At 47.9% G+C, this 22,367-nt stretch overlaps 1 protein-coding gene across 1 annotated transcript in view; it reads left to right on the plus strand.

The window, feature by feature from the left end:
* Nucleotides 1–21,849, plus strand: part of LOC121008753 (bifunctional apoptosis regulator-like) — an 82,322-nt gene extending 60,473 nt beyond the window's left edge. Inside the window, exons 6-7 of the mRNA XM_040441448.1 lie at nucleotides 20,585–20,787; nucleotides 21,843–21,849. Coding sequence (XP_040297382.1) covers nucleotides 20,585–20,787; nucleotides 21,843–21,849 — 210 coding nt within the window. The remainder of the gene's footprint in view (nucleotides 1–20,584; nucleotides 20,788–21,842) is intronic.
* Nucleotides 21,850–22,367: the final 518 nt, after the last annotated feature.

A 22,367-nucleotide genomic window follows, 5' to 3' on the forward strand; every position in this document is an offset into this window, starting at 1 on the left:
CCTGGAAGTTGTCTGTAGCTTTCTGCTTCTTCATCCAGCTGAGGCTGAAGGAGCTCACACTGGGAATATGACTAAGTCTCAGACCGAGACTTGGTCCTTGCTGTCTTCACTATACAGGGGGTAACTAAATCTGGATCTAACTAGTTTTTCCCTCTCTTGCTGCAGGAAGATGGAATCCTCCACTTCTCTTCAGCAGGGGGGCAGAATAGAACAGAATCGTTCCACTCTGAACGGCCATAACATTAAAACTATCTTTATTAATGATGCTGCCACCTGCTGGTATACCAGGAAAATGACTTGAACAATTGCATTTAACATAGGTTTATGCACATTTGTGGAGGACATAAGCAAAATCACATCAGATGACAGTATAAAAGCTCTTAGAAGATAGTAGCATTCCGTTATGCATTCCATCATAGAATTGCGTTATGGTCCGTGGTAACGGAATCCATAACGCAATTCACCTTTTACCACCAAACGAAGTGTGAACAAATTTCATAAGCGGAAATTCGCTCATCTCTAATGACCACGTATAAGGTGTTGCCGTATTCAGGAAAAAATGCCTAAAAATTTTTGGGGTGCATTTTCTCCTGTTACCCCTTGTGGAAATGAAAAATGTGGGTCTAAAGCAACTTTATATTGGAAATTAAAGTTAATTTTTCATTTTCACAGCCATGTGTTTCAAAATTCTATAAAATGCTTGTTGGGTCAAAGCATTCACTTCATCACTAGATTTATTCCTTGAGGGGGGTATTTCCAAAATGAGGTTACTTTATGGGGTTTTCTTTCTAGGGTACCTCAGGGGCTCTTCAAATATGACATGGCACCTGAAAACCATTCCAGCAAAATCTTCCCTCCGTTAGCAATATGGCGTTCCTTTGCCTCTACACCCCGCCGTGTGCCCATAAAGCAGTTTATGACCACATATGGGAAGTTTCTGTAAACTGCAGAATCAGTGCATTAAATATTGAGGTTTCTTTGGCTCCTAACCCTTGCTGTGTTACTGTGAAATTTTTAAATTTCCCCTCCATTTTGCTGGAACACCTAAAGGGTAATAAAGTTAGTAAAATCAATTTTGAAAAACTTAAGGGGTGTAATTTCTAAAATGAGGTCATTTATTGGTGGTTTCTACTGTGTAAGCCCCACAAAGGGACTTCATAACTGAAATGGTCTTTAAAGGGAGTCTTTCACCTAATCTGAGCGTTTTAGATCAGGTTATAGACTCTTTGACCCTCATTCCAATGGTACCTTTGTTTTCTGTGTCCCTCGTCCAGATCATGAATTTTTTTTTTACGTATGCAAATGAGCCTCTGAAGGTGCCCAGAAAAACACACCTCTTTCAGCCCTCTGGCCCGCCCTTCTGTCCTATTGCCTCCTCCGCCTCCAGCCGTCGAAAGTCACGAGCAGCACCAGAGGATGGAGGGCCGGCTGTCTTTAGTTGGCCGGCGCATGCGCAATATGAAAAGATGTTCTTCTGCCCATAATGGCCAGAGCAGTGCGCAGGTGCGGGCCAGTTCCCAGCCTGACTTTTTCTCTTGCCGCTCATGACGTCCGCCGGCTGGAGGCAGAGGAGAAGGTAATAATAGGACAGAAGGGCGGGCCAGAGGGCTGAAAGAGGTGTGTTTTTCTGGGCACATCCAGTTACGCCGCCCTGGGCACCTTCAGAAGCTCATTTGCATATGTTTAAAAAGTGACCACCAATTTAACAGTGACTTTCACAGTGGCACCGCCCCTTTAACGGAGAATGCCCCTTTAACAGTGACTTTCACGGTAGCTGTCCTTTTAACAGTGACTTTTACAGTGGCTGCCCCTTTAACGGTGACCGCCCCTTTAGCAGTGATTTTCACAGTGGCCGCCCCTTTAACGGTGACCGCCCGTTTAACAGCGACTTTCATAGTGGTTGCTCCTTTAACGGTGACTGCCCCTTTAACAGTGAATTTCATGGTGGCTGTCTTTTTAGCAGTGACTTTTACAGTGGCCGCCCCTTTAACGGTGACCGCCCGTTTAACAGTGTCTTTCATAGTGGCTGCCCCTTTAACTGTGACCGCCCCTTTAGCAGTGACTTTCACAGTGGCCGCTCCTTTAATGGTCACCGCCCCTTTAACAGTGACCATTACAGTAGCCGCCCCTTTAACGGTGATTGCCCGTTTAACAGTGACTTTCAAAGTGGACGCCCCTTTAACGGTGACCGCCTATTTCACAGTGATCACGCCTTTAACAGTGACTTTACCAGTGACTGCAGCCCCTTTAACAGTGACTTTCACAGTGACCGCCCCTTTAACAGTGACTTTTACAGTGACCGCCCCTTTAACAGTGACTTTCACAGTGATCACCCCTTTAACAGTGACTTTCATAGTGACTGCCCCTTTAACAGTGACTTTCACAGTGACCTCCCCTTTACCAGTGACTTTTACAGTGACCTAGAGAGCTGAGACCCCCGCAAGATTTCTTTCCAGGTAGCAAGGAATGTGTATACCAAGTTTCATTGAAATGGATGGTTGCATTTTTGAGTTTTTGTGGAACATACATACATACATACTATAGGAAGGCGCAAGGGTCAGTCATTGACGGAGGGTCAATGACTGACCCTTGCGCCTTCCTACAGTATGTATATATGTATGTATGTTCCACAAAAACTCAAAAATGCAACCATCCATTTCAATGAAACTTGGTATACACATTCCTTGCTACCTGGAAAGAAATCTTGCGGGGGTCTCAGCTCTCTAGGACGTACCGTTCCCGAGATATTCCCCAAAAGTAACCTGCATTATCCAATTCAATCCTATCCGATTCTTGGCCTCGGTGAGGTAAGAGCCGGTAATTTCATGTGTCAGCGGCAGCTACTGCTGGCTGACATGGTTTTGCTATTTAGAATGGCTGTAAAGTCGATCCAGCCCGGCTCTTATTGGGAGCAGTCAAAGTGCAGGGTGGGTGGCTGCTCCCCACATTCCACATTTTACTTCTCTCTGACAGTGAAGCTCTGTCAGTCTCTGTGTTGGGACCTGGGAGTTTGGGCCTGGGTAAAGGCCTGCTACCTTGTTGGCGTGAGAGCAGGTGGTTTCTGCTATGTCCAAGGACTTCTGCATTGCTGCATGGTGTGAACAAACACCAGACTCAAGGTGACTGTTTTCCTTGAAACTGACTTTTTGTTTTGCTTATCCTTATGTGTGAATAAACTCCGAACTGTTTAAGTTAAAGACGTTGTCGTTGCCTCTATACTGCGTCAGCAAGCCTGTCTACCAGAGCAAATCCCCACAATTGGTGTCGGATGCGGGCAAACGCAGTTAGGCAGGCCTGAAGGCCGAAAAGTTTTTGTTTTCCCTGGCACAAGTGCATGTCCTACATTAAGCCAGCAAGGTTACGACCCATGTCCCCTGACAAAATGGAGGCGGTCATGAAGGCCCTCTTGGAGGCTAACTTGCAGCAGCGGGAGGCTAACAAGCAGCAGCAGGAAACTAACCAGCTGCTATTGCAACATGTGATGGCATTGCAAGCGGCAGGAGCATCCCTGAACGTCCACGATGCCTGGAAAGCTGTCAGTGCGGCGATCCCTAAGATGACCCCCTCGGATGACGTCGAGACCTATCTGGCGGTGTTCGAAAAGGTGGCCGTGAGGGAAAAGTTACCCCGAGACCAGTGGGCTGAGGTCATCGCTCCGTTCCTAGCGTCTGGAACCCAGTAAGTTTTTTTCAATCTCCCAGATGATCAAGCGGCCGACTACCTGACCGTAAATGGTGAGATCCTGGCAAGACTGGGGGTGAATGTGTTAGTCCGGGCCCAGCGAGTGCATCAGTGGGAATTTAACCTTGCTGAAACTGCCACACTGCAGTATTATGACCTGTTACACTGTTTGAAAAAATGGCTACAGCCTGATGTACTGACCCCCACTGCAATGCTGGACCGTCTCTTGGCGGATGTGTTCTGGAGTGCTTTACCGTACCCCTTCCAGCACTGAATCAGCCAGGTATCTCCGGGTAATGCCTTGGAGATGGTCGACCTGGTGGAGCGCTATGAGGCCACCAGAAATCTACAGGGTTCTTTTGGGAGGGGGCCAGTCAAACCCGGGAAATCTCCTCCCCAGACCTGGCGGCCGGTGCCAATGCAGACCCGCCCGGGACATATCCCCTGCAGACTCAGCCCCGGTGGTTTGCTGGCGGTGTCATGAGCCTGAACACATAAGGTCCGACTGTCCCCATCGAGGTGAACCCATGGACACCATCTTTGGCTGCCGCCACTCATTATATGCCAGGAAGTTGTGAGCCACAGGAACCTCCGAGACTATAGACAATAGCCACCTGTGCCAGGTGGAAGTGGGGGACACTCTGGCGGTGGCTCTGCTGGATTCAGGGAGCTTGGTGTCCCTGGTAAGAGCTGCCCTGGAACGGCCCCCTGAGTATACTGGCCGAAAGGCGTAGTGTGCATTCATGGAGACTTAAAGGGGTTATCCCATCATAATGATCACTGTTAAATCAGTTAATGATTTGACAGTGATCATTTTTGTAAATATACTTGCTTAACAAATTCCCACCATTTAGGATAAAATTCATCCCCACTTACCTTACTGTTGTGACTCGGTCTCCCCTGGTTACGGCCACCGCTCTTCTCCAGAAAATCGATTGTCGCGCTTGCTCAGAAGATTCCTTCTTTTCTCCCGGCCGGGCCGCTCGCTGTCCTAAACGTGCACGCTGCCGCGCATGCACGACGGTGACTTCTTCCCGGCCAGAATAGTACAGAGCTGCGAACGCGCACGCCGGCTCTGTACTATACTGGCCAGAAATAAGTCACATGGCGCATGCGCGGCAGCGTGCGCGTTCAGTCCAGCGCGCGGAGCGGCCGGGAGAAGACTTCAATCAAGATGAAGCCCGCCCCCAGCCAGAATCCAGGAAGTGAACGGCGCGGTGGCAGCAGGTAAGTATGAAAAGGCGAAGTGGGATAACCCCTTTAAAGGACAATCCTACCGCCCTGGTGTCTCTATCAACGGTGGCCGGCAGTATGAACTCATAATTGGGAGAGACTTCCCCGGTTTCCTGGCACTATGGCAGGATACGAAAGTTACCGATACCCGGGAGACAGACGTAACTCTGGCAGCTTAGGGGGGAGACCAGAACCCTGGGAACCTGAGTCAGAAGGGCCAGTGATAGGGTTGACTGCCACTTCGGTGGAAGAGGGGGAGACAACCCCGCTGTGGAGAAACCAACCTCGCCACTGGGTGCTGGAGAAACCTGGTTGCCAGCCTCTTGCCCCAGGATTATGGGCCCTCTCATCAGCCCATGCTAAACTTAAACCCCATGGCGATTTGACTGTGCTTGTGGCATCTGAGCGCTATTCGGATATATTGAGCGCTCAGATCCAAGCCATCTAGGGATATGTTAAATGTCTGTGTTTACTGTAATGGTTGTGACATTGTATATTTGAATAGTGATTTCTGTCCTGTTGTCCCCACGTGTACAATAGCGATGTCCCTTTGTCCTGAGAGATAATTAAATTACTCCTCGGTTTTCTCCAGGGCAGAGAGGAGGAAACCAGGATGCATTGTGGGGATGTATTGTGTCTGTGTATCCTGAATTGCTGCCTCTGTCCTTGGAGATAAATTGGATTACTTCCCAATTATCTCCAGGACAGAAGACTCTGTAAAACTGTGTATTTTCCTGCCTGTGATGATTACATTAACCCATTGTGTAAGGTAATTGTATCATAGGCAGAGGGGAGGATTTTGTGTGGGAGTGTCTGAGTGTATTGTACAGGGTTACTGGTTGTTTTACAAAACCCTGTGGGTGGTACTAATGTGTAACAATGTTATACAAGAACAATAAACACACAGCTCTGGCTGTCCACTGCTTTACCCTCAACACAGAGCTTGGTCTCATTCTTGGGGGGATTCACTGTATGCTGTTAGAGACTGATTGCTAGGAGTGTAAGCCGCTTGGGTGCGTTTCCTATTCGTCTGCTAGCAGCTATTTGTGAGGTTCCGTTTGGGAGTTTGGTGCATTTCCTTGTATGCCGTTACAATTGGTGGCAAGCGGCGGGATCGTTCCCACAGCCAGAAGGACAGCTACATGTCACGGATGGTGTTTGGCGAAAAATGGAAGTCATAAAAATAAAATAGACTGACTTGATCCCAAACTAAGGAACAAATGGGTAAACCCTATAACAGCTCTAAAGCTCTCCCTTACTGCTCAGCCCATGCAAAGATCTCTATCATAGATAATTGCATGCCCTCGTGCCTCGACTGTATGACACCTGGGAACCCTACAATAGTGAGGGGACACGACCACCGGCTCCCTGCACTCAATACGGAGGAAGCCAGGGTCACCTAGAATCAAGCCAGCAGAAACACAAATAAAGGAAACAGACTTATCTGAGGAATCAGCAGTTGCAGCTTCTTGCAGTAAGCACAATCCAGGAAGTAGTATAAACCACAAAGTGAGGCAGTATGTGAGGGGATATAAAGGGAGGCAATCAGTGTGAATAGATGACAGCTGAGGGAAGGAAAAGAGATGAGAAAGTGAAACCAAAACAAAAGAACTTCATGCAGGAGGTACAGAAGAATGTCTGTCAGCGCTTATTAGAGCTCTGGTGGTGACAGTACCCCTCCCTCTACGAGTGGACACCGGACACTCAGGGCCCACCTTCTCAGGATGGGACCTATGGAAAGCCCTGATAAGACGAGAGGCCTTAATGTCCACCACTGGGACCCACATCCTCTCCTCAGGACCATAACCCTCCCAATGAACGAGATACTGGAGAGAACCGCGGACAATGCGGGAATCCACAATCCTAGAGACCTGAAATTCAAGATTACCATCAATCACAATCGGAGGAGGAGGCAAAGAGGAGGGTACAGTGGGTTGGACATAAGGTTTTAATAAGGACTTTTGAAAAACATTATGATTCTTCCAAGTCTGAGGAAGATCAAGACGGAAAGCAACGGGATTGATGACGGACAAGATTTTGTAAGGCCTAATAAACCTAGGACCCAACTTCCAGGAGGGAACCTTCAGTTTGATATTTTTAGTAGACAACCACACCAAATCACCCACATTCAGGTCCGGACCAGGCACACGTCTCTTATCTGCCACACGCTTATATCTCTCACTCATGCTCTTTAGATTACCCTGAATCTTTTGCCAAATAGATGACAAAGACGAGGAAAATCTCTCCTCATCAGGTAAACCAGAAGACCCCTCTCCAGAGAATGTCCCAAACTGTGGATGAAACCCATATGCACCAAAAAATGGTGACTTATCAGAGGACTCCGGTTATTCAAAGCAAACTCAGCAAGGGACAAAAAAGAACACCAATCCTCCTGATTCTCAGTCACAAAACAGCGCAGATATGTCTCCAGATTCTGATTGACGCGTTCGGTCTGGCCATTCGACTGCGGGTGAAAAGCAGAAGAGAATGACAACCGAACCCCCAAGTGAGAAAAGAAAGCCTTCCAGAATCTGGAAACAAAGTGCGTGCCCCTATCAGATACTATGTCTGAAGGAATGCCATGCAATTTGACAATATGATCAACAAATGCTTGCGCCAGCATTTTTGCATTGGGTAACCCAGGAAAAGGAATGAAATGCGCCATTTTGCTAAAACGGTCCACCACCACCAGAATCAAAGTCTTCCCCGAGGAACGAGGCAGGTCTGTAATGAAGTCCATGGACAAATGTGTCCAAGGACGGGAAGGAATGGGTAATGGGAGGAGAGGGCCCGATGGCCGTGAATGAGGGACCTTGGCACGAGCGCAGGTCTCGCAGGCTGCCACAAAACCCTCAACCGTCTTACGAAGAGCCGGCCACCAGAATCTCCGAGCAATGAGATCTACTGTGCTCTGCCCCCCGGGTGCCCAGCAAGGACAGTATTGTGGTGCTCCTTAAAAACCTTGTGTCGTAAAGCGAGAGGCACAAACAACCTCCCAGGAGGACAAAGATCAGGAGGCTCTGTCTGGGCTGCCTGAACCACTGCCTCCAATTCAGGATAAAGAGCAGAGACGACCACCCCTTCAGCCAAAATGGGACCCGGGTCTTCAAAGTTCCCTCCTCCTGGAAAACAACGTGACAGGGCATCAGCCTTCACGTTCTTAACCCCAGGGCGGAACGTGACAACAAAATTAAACCTTGAAAAGAACAAAGACCATCTGGCCTGTCTCGGGTTCAGACGCTTGGCTGACTCGAAGTAAGCCAGATTCTTATGGTCGGTAAACACGGTAATAGGGTGTCTGGCTCCCTCTAGCCAATGGCGCCATTCCTCAAAAGCTAACTTGATGGCCAACAACTCCCTATCTCCCACATCGTAATTTCTCTCTGCGGAGGAGAGTTTCTTCGAGAAAAAGGTAAATGGTCGCCATTTGGCAGGAGAGTGACCCTGAGACAAGACCGCACCCACACCCACCTCAGAAGCATCCACCTCAACAATGAAGGGCAGAAAGACATCAGGTTGTACCAAGATGGGAGCGGAAACAAAACTCTCTTTGATACTAGAAAAGGCCTTACGCGCATCTACCGACCAGGAGGAAAAATCTACCCCCTTTTTTGTCATATCAGTGAGTGGCTTAACAACAGAGGAATAATTCAAAATGAACTTCCTGTAATAATTGGCAAACCCCAAAAAGCGCATCAGCGCCTTCTGATTCTCAGGAAGCTCCCAATCAAGCACAGCGCGGACCTTCTCGGGGTCCATGCGAAAACCAGAAGCGGAGAGAAGAAAACCCAGAAATTTAATTTCTGAAACCGCAAACACACATTTTTCCAGTTTAGCGTACAATTTATTCTCCCGCAGAATGATCAAGACCTGACGTAAATGGTCCCTATGAGGTTTGAAATCAGGAGAAAAAATCAAAATGTCATCTAGATACACTAGTACAAATTTCCACATTAAATGATAAAAAATGCTGTTCACAAAATGTTGGAAGACGGCTGGAGCATTCATCAAACCAAAAGGCATAACCAAATTCTCGAAATGGCCCTCAGGGGTATTGAAGGCCGTCTTCCATTCGTCCCCTTTCCTTACCCTCACCAGGTTGTATGCCCCTCTTAAATCCAACTTAGAAAAAACTTTAGCCCCAACAATCTGGTTAAACAGGTCCGGGATCAGAGGAAGCGGATAAGGGTAACGAATTGTGATACTGTTCAGCTCCCTGAAATCCAGACATGGTCTTAAAGAACCATCTTTTTTCTTAACAAAAAAGAAAACAGCGGCAACAGGTGACTTCGAGGGTCGGATGTGTCCCTTTCTCAGGCTCTCAGAGATATAAGTAAGCATAGCGACCCTTTCAGGTTGGGAGAGATTGTATAAACGAGATTTAGGCAGCTTGGCGCCTGGGATGAGATTAATAGGGCAATCGTACTCCCGGTGAGGGGGCAACTCCTGGACACCACTCTCTGAAAACACATCCGAAAATTCAGAGAGAAAAGATGGTACAGTCTTAGTGGAAACCTCTGAAAGAGACGCCGAGAGGCAATTCTCTCTGCAAAAGTCACTCCAACCATTTATTTGCCTCGCTTGCCAATCAATGGTGGGGTTATGTTTAGTGAGCCAGGGTAGCCCCAACACTAGAGGAGTAGGTAATCCGCTTAGGACGAAACATGACACATCCTCAACATGAGCATCACCCACAGTCAAACAGATATTATGAACTATGCCCTTTAACGATTTTTGAGAAAGTGGAGCCGAATCGATAGCAAACACAGGTATGTCCTTTCCCAAAGTGCATACCTGGAAACCATGTGTTATAGCAAATTGATTATCAATGAGATTGACAGCTGCTCCACTATCTACAAAAATCTCACAAACAATGTTCTTGCTATCTAGCGCCACCCTGGCAGGCAGGACAAAATGGGAACTACAAGCAAACGGAAAAGCTTCAATTTCTGCATCAACCTTGCCAATAGTAACAGATGGAACGTTTTTAGAGGACTTTTTTCCTTTTGTTTCTATATTACCCTCAAAAAACGCCTTGAATCTTCTAGAGGAGCAAACATTTGCCAAATGATTTATACCTCCACAACATAAACAAACCCTCCTCTGAGAGCTGAATCCTCTATTGTTAGAGGCAAGCAAACCCAGCTGCATGGGCTTCTGCTCAGAGGGGATTGAGAGAGACTGAGGTCCCTGTGCACTGAATGAGACCGCCCCACTGTCCTTGGACTTATTATGACAGGAAGGAGTGATCTCTCCTCTCTATCTAAAACGCCTGTCAATACGTACAGCCCAAGACATGGCAGACTCCAAGGAGGTAGGTCTCTCATAAAAGGCAAACGCATCTTTCAATCCCTCCGAAAGACCATGGCAAAATTGACTTCGGAGTGCAGCATCATTCCAACCAGAATCAGCTGCCCATCTCCGAAATTCTGAACAGTATATTTCTGCGGACTGTTTACCCTGGCATAAAAAACGCAGTTTAGATTCAGCCAGAGCAATACGATCCGGATCATCATATATCTGACCCAGGGCTACAAAAAATTCATCCACCGATCGGAGGGGCCGTGCCCCCACCGGTAGCGAGAAGGCCCAAGACTGAGCATTATCCCTGAGCAGCGATATGATGATCCCCACCCTCTGCTCCTCATCACCAGAGGAATGGGGAAGTAGGCGAAAATGGAGTTTGCAAGCCTCTCTAAAACGAACAAAATTCTCACTACCCCCGGAGAACGTATCCGGAAGCGAGATCTTAGGCTCAGAACAAACTCCATGAACGCAAGCAGAACCGGTCACCTGAAACTGAGAGACAGTTTTACAGAGATCTGCTACCTCCAGTGAAAGACCCTGCACGCGGTCAATCAAGGCTGAAACCGGATCCATGCTTAAAACGGTTTTGTTGGTTTATAATGTCACGGATGGTGTTTGGCGAAAACTGGAAGTCACAAAAAAACAACAGACTGACTTGATCCCAAACTAAGGAACAAATGGGTAAGCCCTATAACAGCCCTAGAACTCTCCCTTACTGCTCAGCCCATGCAAAGATATCTATGATAGATAATTGCATGCCCTTGTGCCTCGACTGTATGACACCTGGGAACCCTACAATAGTAAGGGGACACGACCACCGGCTCCCTGCACTCAATACGGAGGAAGTCAGGGTCACCTAGAATCAAGCCAGCAGAAACACAATTAAAGGAAACAGACTTATCTGAGGAATCAGCAGTTGCAGCTTCTAGCAGTAAGCACAATCCAGGAAGTAGTATAAACCACAAAGTGAGGCAGTATGGGAGGGGATATAAAGGGAGGCAATCAGTGTGAATAGATGACAGCTGAGGGAAGGAAAAGAGATAAAATGGAACCAAAACAAAAGAACTTCATGCAGGAGGCACAGAAGAACGTCTGTCAGAGCTTCTTAGAGCTCTGGCGGTGACACTACAGGAGACATCATTCCCTGGAATTACAATTTGAGGGCAACGCATGTCCCAGTACAGCGACCCTGACAGCAGTAGGATGGAACCAGCAGTGGCATACGATAAGGAAGACCAGGATGGCCAGGATGCATTAAGGAAAGGCATCTGGTACCAGGCCCTGGATAATGAACAATACCAGCGAGGCGAGAGTCTTCCCAGTGAGGAGCGGCGATTGCAGAAGCAAGTGGCCCTGCGGATGCCCTTCCTGGGAGAGCAGCCCCTGGAGGAATGGGTGAAGGAACTAGAGCAAAGGGTATGGCAGGAGCTATGGCTGGAGGATGCCTACCAGGCGCTCTGGTGGTATATGGCACAGCATATACCCTGGACAGCTGAGCATGACAAGCCAGAGGGAAAGGAGTTTGATGATCCTGGCTTGTTATGGGAGTCCTTTGCAGAGCCTGACTTCGGGAGCCCTGCACAGTCCAGACTTCAAGACATTTTCTACGAGAGGGAGGCTAGGCAGGATTGTGATGTGTCCCATGAGGTAGAGAAAGACCTGGCTCACCTAACAACCCTGGAGTGGGAACTGGAGCTGGACTACCGAGATCTCTTCTACTCCATTGGGAAGGCTCAGCAGGACAGCAAGATGAGAGACCCGGATCCAGACCCATTCAGCTGGGCAGATATTGTGGAGTGTTACTGGGAAGAACCCCAGGTGGCCGGTGGAGATGGGACCGAGGTCTCTCCACCAGTCCTGCAGGGAATTGGGAGCCCAGTCTCCATTCCCCAGCGGCCGTGTGATTTACAGGGAATTGGGAGCCCAGTCTCCATTCCTCAGCGGCAGAGTGTCCTACAGGGAATAGAGAGCCCAGTCTCCTTTCCCCAGCAACAGGACACTGTATTGGGAGCAGAGACAGTCGGTCTCCCTCCCCAGAGGCTGGAAGTATGTATGGGAGAGGAGTTTGCTACCCCCTCTCCCCAGCGGCAATGTGATTTATTGGGAATTGGGAGCCCAGTCTCCATTCCCCAGCGGCAGGCTGAGTTACAGGGGGCAGAGACAGTCGGTCCTGTCCCCCAGCAGCAGATTGAGTTGTTGGGAATTGGAAGCCCAGTCTCCATCCCACAGCAACAGATGGATTTGTTGGGAATTGGGAGCCCAGTCTCCATTCCCCAACGACAGTTTAATGCACCAGGGGGAGACAGTAAGCCCCACAACAGTGCAGATGGGACCGTGGTCTCTGCACTCACAGCACAGGGGGTAGGGACAGTCGGTCCTGTCCCCCAGCAACAGGGCTGTTTAGCCAAAGGGGAGACAGTCGGTTTCCCCCCACTGCAGCACGGTGGTCTATCTAAAGGGGAGATAGTCGGTCTCTCCCTACAAGGGGAGACAGTTGGTCTCCCCCTCCAACAACCAGGCTCCAACCAGGCTAGTTCCGTAATAGCGCTGGCACTAGGACAGAGTACCACTGGTCTCTGCCCACTCAGCAACTCACCAAGGCAGTCTACCAGTCCCCCACACAGCCGTGGTGAGGCACCTAGACATGGACAAGTTTATCCCTTGCTCAGGTGTAGTAACCATTTATTGTGGGTGGGCTGTACTGCTGTTTCTATTTTGTGGGTGGGCTGCTGGACTAACAAGGGCACTGACTGGCAGAAGGTCAGATACCCTGTTAGTCTGTTTGGAAAAGGAGAGAAATGTGGCGAAACCAACCTCGCCACTGGGTGCTGGAGAAGCCTGGTTGCCAGCCTCTTGCCACAGGATTATAGGACCTCTCATCAGCCCATGCTAAACTTAAACCCCATGGCGATTTGACTGTGTTTGTGGCATCTGAGCGCTGTTCGGATATATTGAGCGCTCAGATCCAAGCCATCTGGGGATATGTTAAATGTCTGTGTTCACTGTAATGGTTGTGACATTGTATATTTGAATAGTGATTTCTGTCCTGTTGTCCCCACGTGTACAATGGAGATGTCCCTTTGACCTGAGAGATAATTAAATTACTCCTCGATTGTCTCCAGGGCAGAGAGGAGGAAACCAGGATGCATTGTGGGAATGTATTGTGTCTGTGTATCCTGAATTGCTGCCTCTGTCCTTGGAGATAAATTGGATTACTTCCCAATTATCTCCAGGACAGAAGACTGTAAAACTGTGTATTTTCCTGCCTGTGATGATAACATTAACCCATTGTGTAAGGTAATTGTATTGCAGGCAGAGGGGAGGATTTTGTGTGGGAGTGTCTGAGTGTATTGTACGTGGTTACTGGTTGTCTTACAAAACCCTGTGGGTGGTACTAATGTGTAACAATGTTATATAAGAACAATAAACACACAGTTCTGGCTGTCCACTGCTTTACCCTCAACACGGAGCTTGGTTTCGTTCTTGGGGGGATTCACTGTATGCTGTTAGTGACTGATTGCTAGGAGTGTAAGCCGCTTGGATGCATTTCCTATTCGTCTGCTAGCAGCTATTCGTGAGGTTCCGTTTGGTGGGAGACGTGGAGGATTTGCCGCCGGGTCTGTATCTCGCGAGACCTCAACGTCTCCGGAGATAATTTTGGTGCAGCACCAGGACCCGACTCTATCCCAAACCTGGGAGAATGTGGTAGTAGTTCAGGGTGAGCCGCAATAACCGGGGGCCGAGTCTATGTTCCCCCGTTTTGTGGTTCAACGGGAGATGCTGCACCGAGTAAATCAACTACGGGGTGAGCATATTGAACAGCTGGTGGTGCCCAAGGCGTATCGCAAGCTTGTGTTGGAGTTAGCCCACCAACATGTTCTTAGGGGACACCTGGGCCAGCAGAAAACGCAGGACCGGATTATACAGCAGTTCTACTGGCCCAGTGTGTTCAGAGAGGTGGAAGAGTATTGCAAGTCTTGCCCAACCTGCCAGATAACCAGCCCCCAGCCACATTTCCGTAGTCCTCTGGTCCCTCTCCCTATTATTGAGGTTCCATTCGAACGGATCGCTATGGATCTCATAGGCCCAGTACCGAAGTCCGCTAGAGGGCACCAACACATCTTGGTCATCCTCGACTACGCCACCCAGTACCCGGAGACGGTGCCACTGCGTCATACATCAGCCAAACTCATAGCTAAGGAGTTAATGGAGATGTTTTCTCGAGTGGGTCTGCCTAAGGAGGTTCTGACTGACCAAGGGACCCTGTTTATGTCCAAGGCCATGAGGGAACTCTGTAAGTTGCTCCACATAAAACAGTTACGAACGTCCGTGTATCATCCGAAAACGGATGACCTGGTAGAAAGGATTAATCAAACGTTAAAAAGAGCAGTGTCTAAGGATGGGAGGGACTGGGACCTTCTTCTGCCCTATCTCATGTTCGCAGTGCGAGAAGTGCCCCAGGCCTCTACTGGGTTCTCCTCCTTCAAACTGCTATACGGCAGACACCCTCGCAGTCTGTTGGACGTCGCCAAAGAGGCATGGGAACACCAACCCACACTGCACAAAAGTGTTGTCGAGCACATCACCCAGATGCAAGGACGGATGGAAGCATTTTTACCTATGGTTAGGAAGCATATGGAGGCAGCGCAGCGAGCCCAGAGTAGGGTCTATAATCGGCAGGCTTGGGTCCTTTAACCCAGGTGATCGGGTGTTGGTTCTGGTACGGACTGTAGACAGTAAGTTCCTAGATAGGTGGCAGGGGCCCTACGAGGTACTTGAACAAATTGAAGAGGTAGATTACAAGGTACACCAGCCATGGAGTCGAAAGCCAGAGCAGGTGTACCATGTGAATCTGCTCAAACCATGGAGAGATAGGGAAACCTGTACGGAAGACTGCCCACGACCAGGGTTCTTAGGGGAAGCGGTTTCGACCCCTCTGTCTGTAGCAAGGGAAGCGGCTGCCACAGTGAAAATTGCTGACAGCCTCTCCTCTAAACAGGCTCAGGAAGCCAGGGAGTTCATTAGTCGGAACAAATTTGACGCATATCCCATGCCCCGAGTAGATGAGCTTATTGAGAAGTTAGGCCAAGCCCGATATTTTTCTGTGTTGGACCTCACCAGAGGGTACTGGCAGGTACCCTTGACAGAGGCTGCCAAGGAAAAAACGGCTTTCATCACACCAGAGGGGCTGTATCAGTACAAGGTATTACCCTTTGGTCTACATGGCGCTCCCGCCACGTTTCAAAGGCTAATGGACATTGTACTATGCCCACATTGTCGGTACGGTTCGGCGTACCTGGACGATATCGTTATCCATAGCACCGACTGGGAAAGTCACGTATCTAAAGTACAGGCTGTAGTGGACTCCCTTAGGAAGGCTGGCTTAACCGCTAACCCAAAAAAGTGCGCAATAGGGTTAGAAGAGACCAGGTACCTGGGGTATGTAATTGGGTGCAGAATGATCAAACCTCAGGTGAACAAAATTGAGGCAATTAGGAATTGGCCCCGACCTGTCACTACTTGGCAAGTAAAGTTGTACCTGGGTATGGTGGAGTACTATATGAGGTTTGTCCCCAATTTTGCTACAGTCGCCGCACCATTGACAGGCCTTTTGAAGGGACACAAGTCAGTGACGGTTTAGTGGAATGAACAGGCGGAAAAGGCTTTCTCCGCTTTGAAGTCTGCCCTGTATGGGTCCCCGGTATTGGTGACACCTGACTTCAAGAGGGAATTTGTGGTACAGACCGATACCTCTGAAGTAGGCCTCTCAGGACATCAATGTGGAGGAACATCCTGTTTTTTTCCTATACTGAAAGCTTACACCAGCCTGGCCATCAAGTGGGCACTCAAGTCTCTCCGTTATTATCTGTTGGGGGAGAAAGTTCCATCTGGTGACCGACCACTCCCCTCTCAAGTGGATGAGCCAAGCCAAACAGAGGAATGCTCGGGTCACCAGATGGTTCTTGTCGTTACAGAACTTCAAGTTCTCAGTGGAACACAGGGCAGGCCGCTTACAGGGAAACGCGGATTCCCTGTCCTGGGTACACTGTCTGGCAAGTGTTCACCCCCTCAGGGTTGAACAAAGGGGGAGGTATGTAGGAAGGCGCAAGGGTCCTTCATTGACGGAAGGTATGTGTCACCGAGATTTCTGGCCTCGGTGAGGTAAGAGCCGGTAATTTCATGTGTCAGCGGCAGCTAGTGCTGGCTGACATGGTTTTGCTATTTAGTATGGCTGTAAAGCCGATCCGGGCCGGGTGGCTGCTCCCCACGTTCCAGGTCGGGTCTTGGTTTGGGTTATAAGACACAGGCAGCACTTGAAGAAGGCACTGGCTATTTGTTCAGTCCCACTAGCTCCACCGTCATCCTACCCCCAACCCTACATCCTGCACCAAGAAATAAACACACCACACCACTGCTTGGATTTAATCGGCCACAGCAGCCGTTTATTGAATACATACAAAATATATAACATAAGTTAACCCCTGACGAGGGAGGTCCTAGAAGCCCCAATAACTCCATAAACGCTGGAACACCTGCGTCTCCATCTTGCCCCCAGCCGTTGAACCCAGCTCGGAGGCAGCAACTGATGGACGCGTAATTAGTTCCTACCAGCTCCTCAATGAGAGTCCAGCCCCTCCCGCGGGGCCCTCCCATCCTCAGGTACCACCATATTCCTCCACTTCAAGGACCTCCCCCGCCTCCATGACTGCCGCGACATTTAACACAACAACACTCCCCCAATTCCACCTCCACTAGGGTCGGGTGGGTGGGCGTTTGGATCCCCTGGCCGCACTGACCTCACATCCGCCTCCTTCCTCCGTCTCCGCTCCGGCCACGCCCCCCGCCGCCCTGGCAACCCGCGCCTTGCTACCTAACCCACCCCCACAAACCACTAACCCTTTCCTTACCTCTCCTTCACCGCCCGGCCTCTTCATGTGCGTCCTCCCCCACCGCTGCGCTCCAGTCCGGCCTGACTGTAAGGTGGGAGGAATTTACTTCTCTCTGACAGTGAAGCTCTGTCAGTCTCTGTGTTGGGACCTGGGAGTTTGGGCCTGGGTAAAGGCCTTCTACCTTGTTGGCGTGAGAGCAGGTGATTTCTGCTATGTCCAAGGACTTCTGCATTGCTGCATGGTGTGAACAAACACCAGACTCAAGGTAACTGTTTTCCTTGAAACTGACTTTTTGTTTTGCTTATCCTTATGTGTAAATAAACTCCGAACTGTTTAAGTTAAAGATGTTGTCGTCGCCTCTATACTGCGTCAGCAAGCCTGTCTACCAGAGCAAATCCCCACAATACATACACACATACGTCTTTTTTTATATATCTCAATCACTGACAGCACCTCCATCCTGTACTGATACTGTTCACAGGACTGCAAAAACAAAGATGTAAATGTGTAAATTACAGGTTTTGCAGAATCTTTTTCCACAAATTTATGTCAATCTGCTCAGCTCCTCCTGCTCTATAATATGGTGCATTCAGATTGCTTTAAGCTTTTTTTTTTTTTTTTTTATATACGCCTGCCTGCACCCCCGAAGTGCATTTGCAGGCTTTATATTTTACACTGAATCCACCAGAACTGTTCTGATGGCTCAATGGCTCTGATGGCCCTTTTCTCTGAACTCCTAAAATCGTAGAAATACTCACTGAAGCTAATTCAGAATTCAGCTATAATGAGTATTTATGAGCTTTCCTTTGGGGTTTTATTAAACTCTACACACCATCCATAAAAGAGCTGCTTTTATGCTTTTATTAGACATGCACCTGACATGGAACCAGTGATTTTTAACCACGTACAAAATTATCATAATTTGTTTAATGTAAAATGTCTGGTTGTGTTATATCTAAGGCTAGTTTCACACTTGCGGCAGGACGGATCCGACATGCTGTTTACCATGTCGGATCCGTCCTGTGGCTGTTCGCCGTGCCCCCGCTCCGTCCCCATTGACTATAATGGGGATGGGGGCGGAGCTCCGGCGCAGCACGGCGGTGCACGGAGAAAGCCGCCGGACTAAAAAACCTGACATGCAGTAATTTTAGTCCGGCGGCCTTAAGCCGTGCACCGCCGTGCTGCGCCGGAGCTCCGCCCCCATCCCCATTATAGTCAATGGGGACGGAGCGGCGGCCCGGGGGCACGGCGAAACAGCCGCAGGACGGATCCGACATGGTGAACAGCCTGTCGGATCCGTCCTGCCGCAAGTGTGAAAATACCCTAACAAAGATAATTTTTTTTATATATCATATAGTCTTAGGCTACTTTCACACTAGCGTTGTTTTAATCCGGCGTTCAATTCCGACACCGGAACTGCCCGCCGGATCCGGAAAAACGTGATCACAATGAAAAAATGCATTGGAAAAAACGGATCCGCCATTTATGGACTTTAACTTTTTTTTCACATTTTTCGGGTTTAACATGCAAAAGCCGGATCCGGTTTGACTGAACACACAGCGCCAGATCCGGCGTTAATGCAAGTCAATGGGAAAAAGACCGGATCCGGCGTTCAGTCAAAGTGTTCAGGATTTTTGGCTGGAGGTAAAAATACTGCATGCTACGTTTTTTTGAAAAGCCTGATCAGTCAAAAAGACTGAACTGAAGACATCCTGATGCATCCTGATGCACGGACTCTCCATTCAGAATGCATGGGGATAAAACCGATCAGTTCTTTTCCGGATTTGAGCCCCTAGGACGGAACTCAGCGCCGGAAAAGAAAAACGCTAGTGTGAAAGTACCCTTAATTATATGTTCTGCCTTAAAGGGGATTCCCAAGTATTAAAGTGAACCCCTACCCACAGGATAGGGGGTAGATAACTGATCTGTGGAAGTCTGACTACCAGGACTTCTACCTGTCCCAAGAACAGGGGTCCCATTCTCCTATCCTGATGAAGTGGCAGGTCAAGTATGTTTCCTGCTTCTCCATTCATTATCTGTGGTCTGCCATAAATAGCCAAAAGCTGTACTCTGCTATCTGCGACAGTCCCTTAGAGAATAAATGGGGTGGCTGGACACATGTTCAACCTGCCACTCCATCAGGACAAGGGAATTGGACCCTGTTCTCAGGATCGTGGGGGTCTGACCGCTGTGGGTATGTGATAGCATTAATACTGGGCACCAGGAGCATAGCCAAAGGCTCATGGGTCCTGCTGCAAGCAGGCTCGGACTGGCCCACAGGGGTACAGGGGAATCCCCCGGTGGGCCCCTGAGCAAGGTGGGCCCCTAGTCTCCCACCCCCTGCACAAGTGGCACATAACACATTAGATTTAGTACACTACATATATTCAATGTACAGCACCTCAACCAGCCTGTGTTCATATAAAAAACTTGTTAGATTATTTATTATATTTGAATGTATCCGTACGGTGGTCCCCCAAAATAAATTTTCCTGGTGGTCCCTAGGTACCCCAGTCCGACACTGGCTGCAAGAGTTCAGCTTGGGCCCCCCTTCCCTCAGTGTTTTGTGGCCAAGGGCCGGGAAGTACATAGCCTTCATGCTGGCTGAGGCAAAAATTGAAACGGCACCTCCCCATGCCAAATTCTTGACCCAACCCCTTTCCTTCCTGCCAGAGGTTTAACGTGACCATCATGTACTTTCTATAATACAGATGTCTTCTTATGTGGCATAACGGTCTTTGGGCGCCCTCATGCTCCTGGGCCTGGTAGCGACCACTACCTCTGCACCCCCTATAGCTACGCCCCTGCTTGGCACATATTGTCCAGTTGTGGTAGAAAGAACGGCTCTGGAGCACAAGCTGCTGTTCATATGAACAAAGTTCTGTTGTATGACTACAGATGGCTGCAAAATATGATAAAATATGATATATCAGGAGATGAGTTTTATGCACAAAAAGCTTACAATCTTAGAGAACATTTAAGAACAGGAATGTATGGCAAACTATAAAGAGGAGGCAATGTGAGCATATCTTAACGTGAAGATAAGACTTGTTTTACATTTTATGTGTTTGAATATAAATAAATGTTTTGCGTTAATCAACGAAATAATCAGTTTAACATTTTTACTAGAATAGTTCTCTGAGTTCCTGTTGAAGTGCATGAATTGTGTAGGCTTATGCAGTGTGGCTGACCACAAATACACAAATACAATGCAGATGCACACTGCAAGCATCAACACATTTTTGATAATAGTTTTGTAGTTTTCCATTATTGCTGTTTTAACTTTTAATTCAATGAAATCGCAATGCAAATTTGTATACCTGTCTACAGAGAGACATTACCTTCCAAGGCTTAAGCAAATACCTTTCAGCCAGTCAGTTAGCAGACATAGGATGTTTTAAGACAGCTCATGTTTGCTGCTACTTTGGCAAAATAGACCTGCATACATTAACCATACCTTATGCCGTTTTCAGGATTTACAGGATCCAACATGGACACAGTGGCGTGAGTTTCTTGTCAATTACTTGATTCTTCCATATCAACTTCTTGTTGAGTTTGCATGGGACTGGCTAGAAATACATTACTGGACTTCTCGATTTATAATTGTACAGGCCATAATGCTCTCAATAGTGGAGTTACTTACATTTTGGAAACTGTGGTCAACCAGCCAACTATGGTAAGTGATGGTGGATTTTCATGAAGAATAGAATTTTATAATTTCTAATTTGTTACTGCAGAAACAGGCAGGATATACAATTTTCTATATGTTCTTCCCAAGAACCATCTCTGTCATTCAGATAGAAGCGGTCCACATACTAGTGTTCAATTGTGAAATATTTATCATTTTTTTTTAAATTTATGGCATATCCTATAATATTATGTTGGTGGGGGCTAACTCTGTTCTTAAGGGTGTCACCTTCACTGTGTACCAGGCATAGCTCTGTACTTTTAGTGGCAAGTTCAGCCCCCCACCGATCTAACATTGATCTCTTATTGTAAGGACAGGCCATCAGTTTTAAAGAACATGATAATCATTTTAATTCTTGATCATGTAGTACTAAGAATTTGTATTTTCCTACATCCCAATGGAGGACAAGTCCGGAGATGCTGTAGGCCACGGTAGCACATTTATTTCACGAATGCTACTCACATTAACATGCAGCCTGGTGTTGACCTGTTGAAACACAGCTCTTGGGACAATTTAGAGAAATGGTCGTACCACTGGTCCCACAAACAAATCAATATAACACTGAGCTGGGGAATTTGGCTACCGTACATTATGCCACCCCACACCATAATACCAGGAATAAGACTGGTGTGACATTCCCTCGTGAAGGCTTTTTTATGCCATTGCCCACGGTGGCTTCCAGACCAATCTCCAGCTATCATTGCATCCAAGACAAAAGCAAGACTCCTCACTGAAGAGAGCAGACCTCCAAGCCAGCCTCCAATGCCTTGTTACTATGCATTCCGATAGAAATGAAAAGCGATGGAGAGCGGTGACATGAGGTCAGTAGAGCACATGTAGCTGGACATCTGGCTCGTAGCCCAGTGTCGTACAAACACCTTCTGATGGTTTATGTAGACACTGTTTGCCGTCCTAGGGTTGGGATATGACATCCTATTTCACTTGCAGTACAGAATGGATCACTACACTACATGTCATTCTTCTAATCAGATATTCTGTCCGTGCAGAGGTTCGCCTCTATGCACTTCTTTCTGTCATTGCAGTTCATAATTGTTCTCCCAAACACTGGGACACGCAGCATTGAACAGTGCTGACATCTCGGCCTAGGCCCGTAGTGATATTATTGGAGTGATAACTAAGGTCTCTCAGTTCAATAATTTTGTCCCTCTCAGTTTGCGACAAGTGGCCATAAGTGACACATCAACAAACAGGAGGCATCGCACAATCATCCCACATGACTTTATGCAATTTTAAAGGTTTCATGTGGCTTACAAAAATGTATTTTTAATCTGGCATTTATGCCCCTCCCACATACCACAGATTGGAGCTAGGTGCTTGAAAATTTGATCATCTGCAGATCTTAGAGACATCTGCTACTTACTCGATTTGCATAACTTTACGGCTTATCCATCTTGATGTTGCAATTTCAATGCTGAGGAGTGTATTCCATGTTAACACATTTCTACAAAATCTTACAGGTCCCTCCATATAATTATGTTGAACATTTTCAGGACTGTAGCAACCCAAAGACTTCTTCCTATTTTCTTCTTCTGGAATTTCATCCCACA

The sequence above is a fragment of the Bufo bufo genome, chromosome 7 (assembly GCF_905171765.1).
Source record: "Bufo bufo chromosome 7, aBufBuf1.1, whole genome shotgun sequence".
NCBI lineage: Eukaryota > Metazoa > Chordata > Amphibia > Anura > Bufonidae > Bufo > Bufo bufo.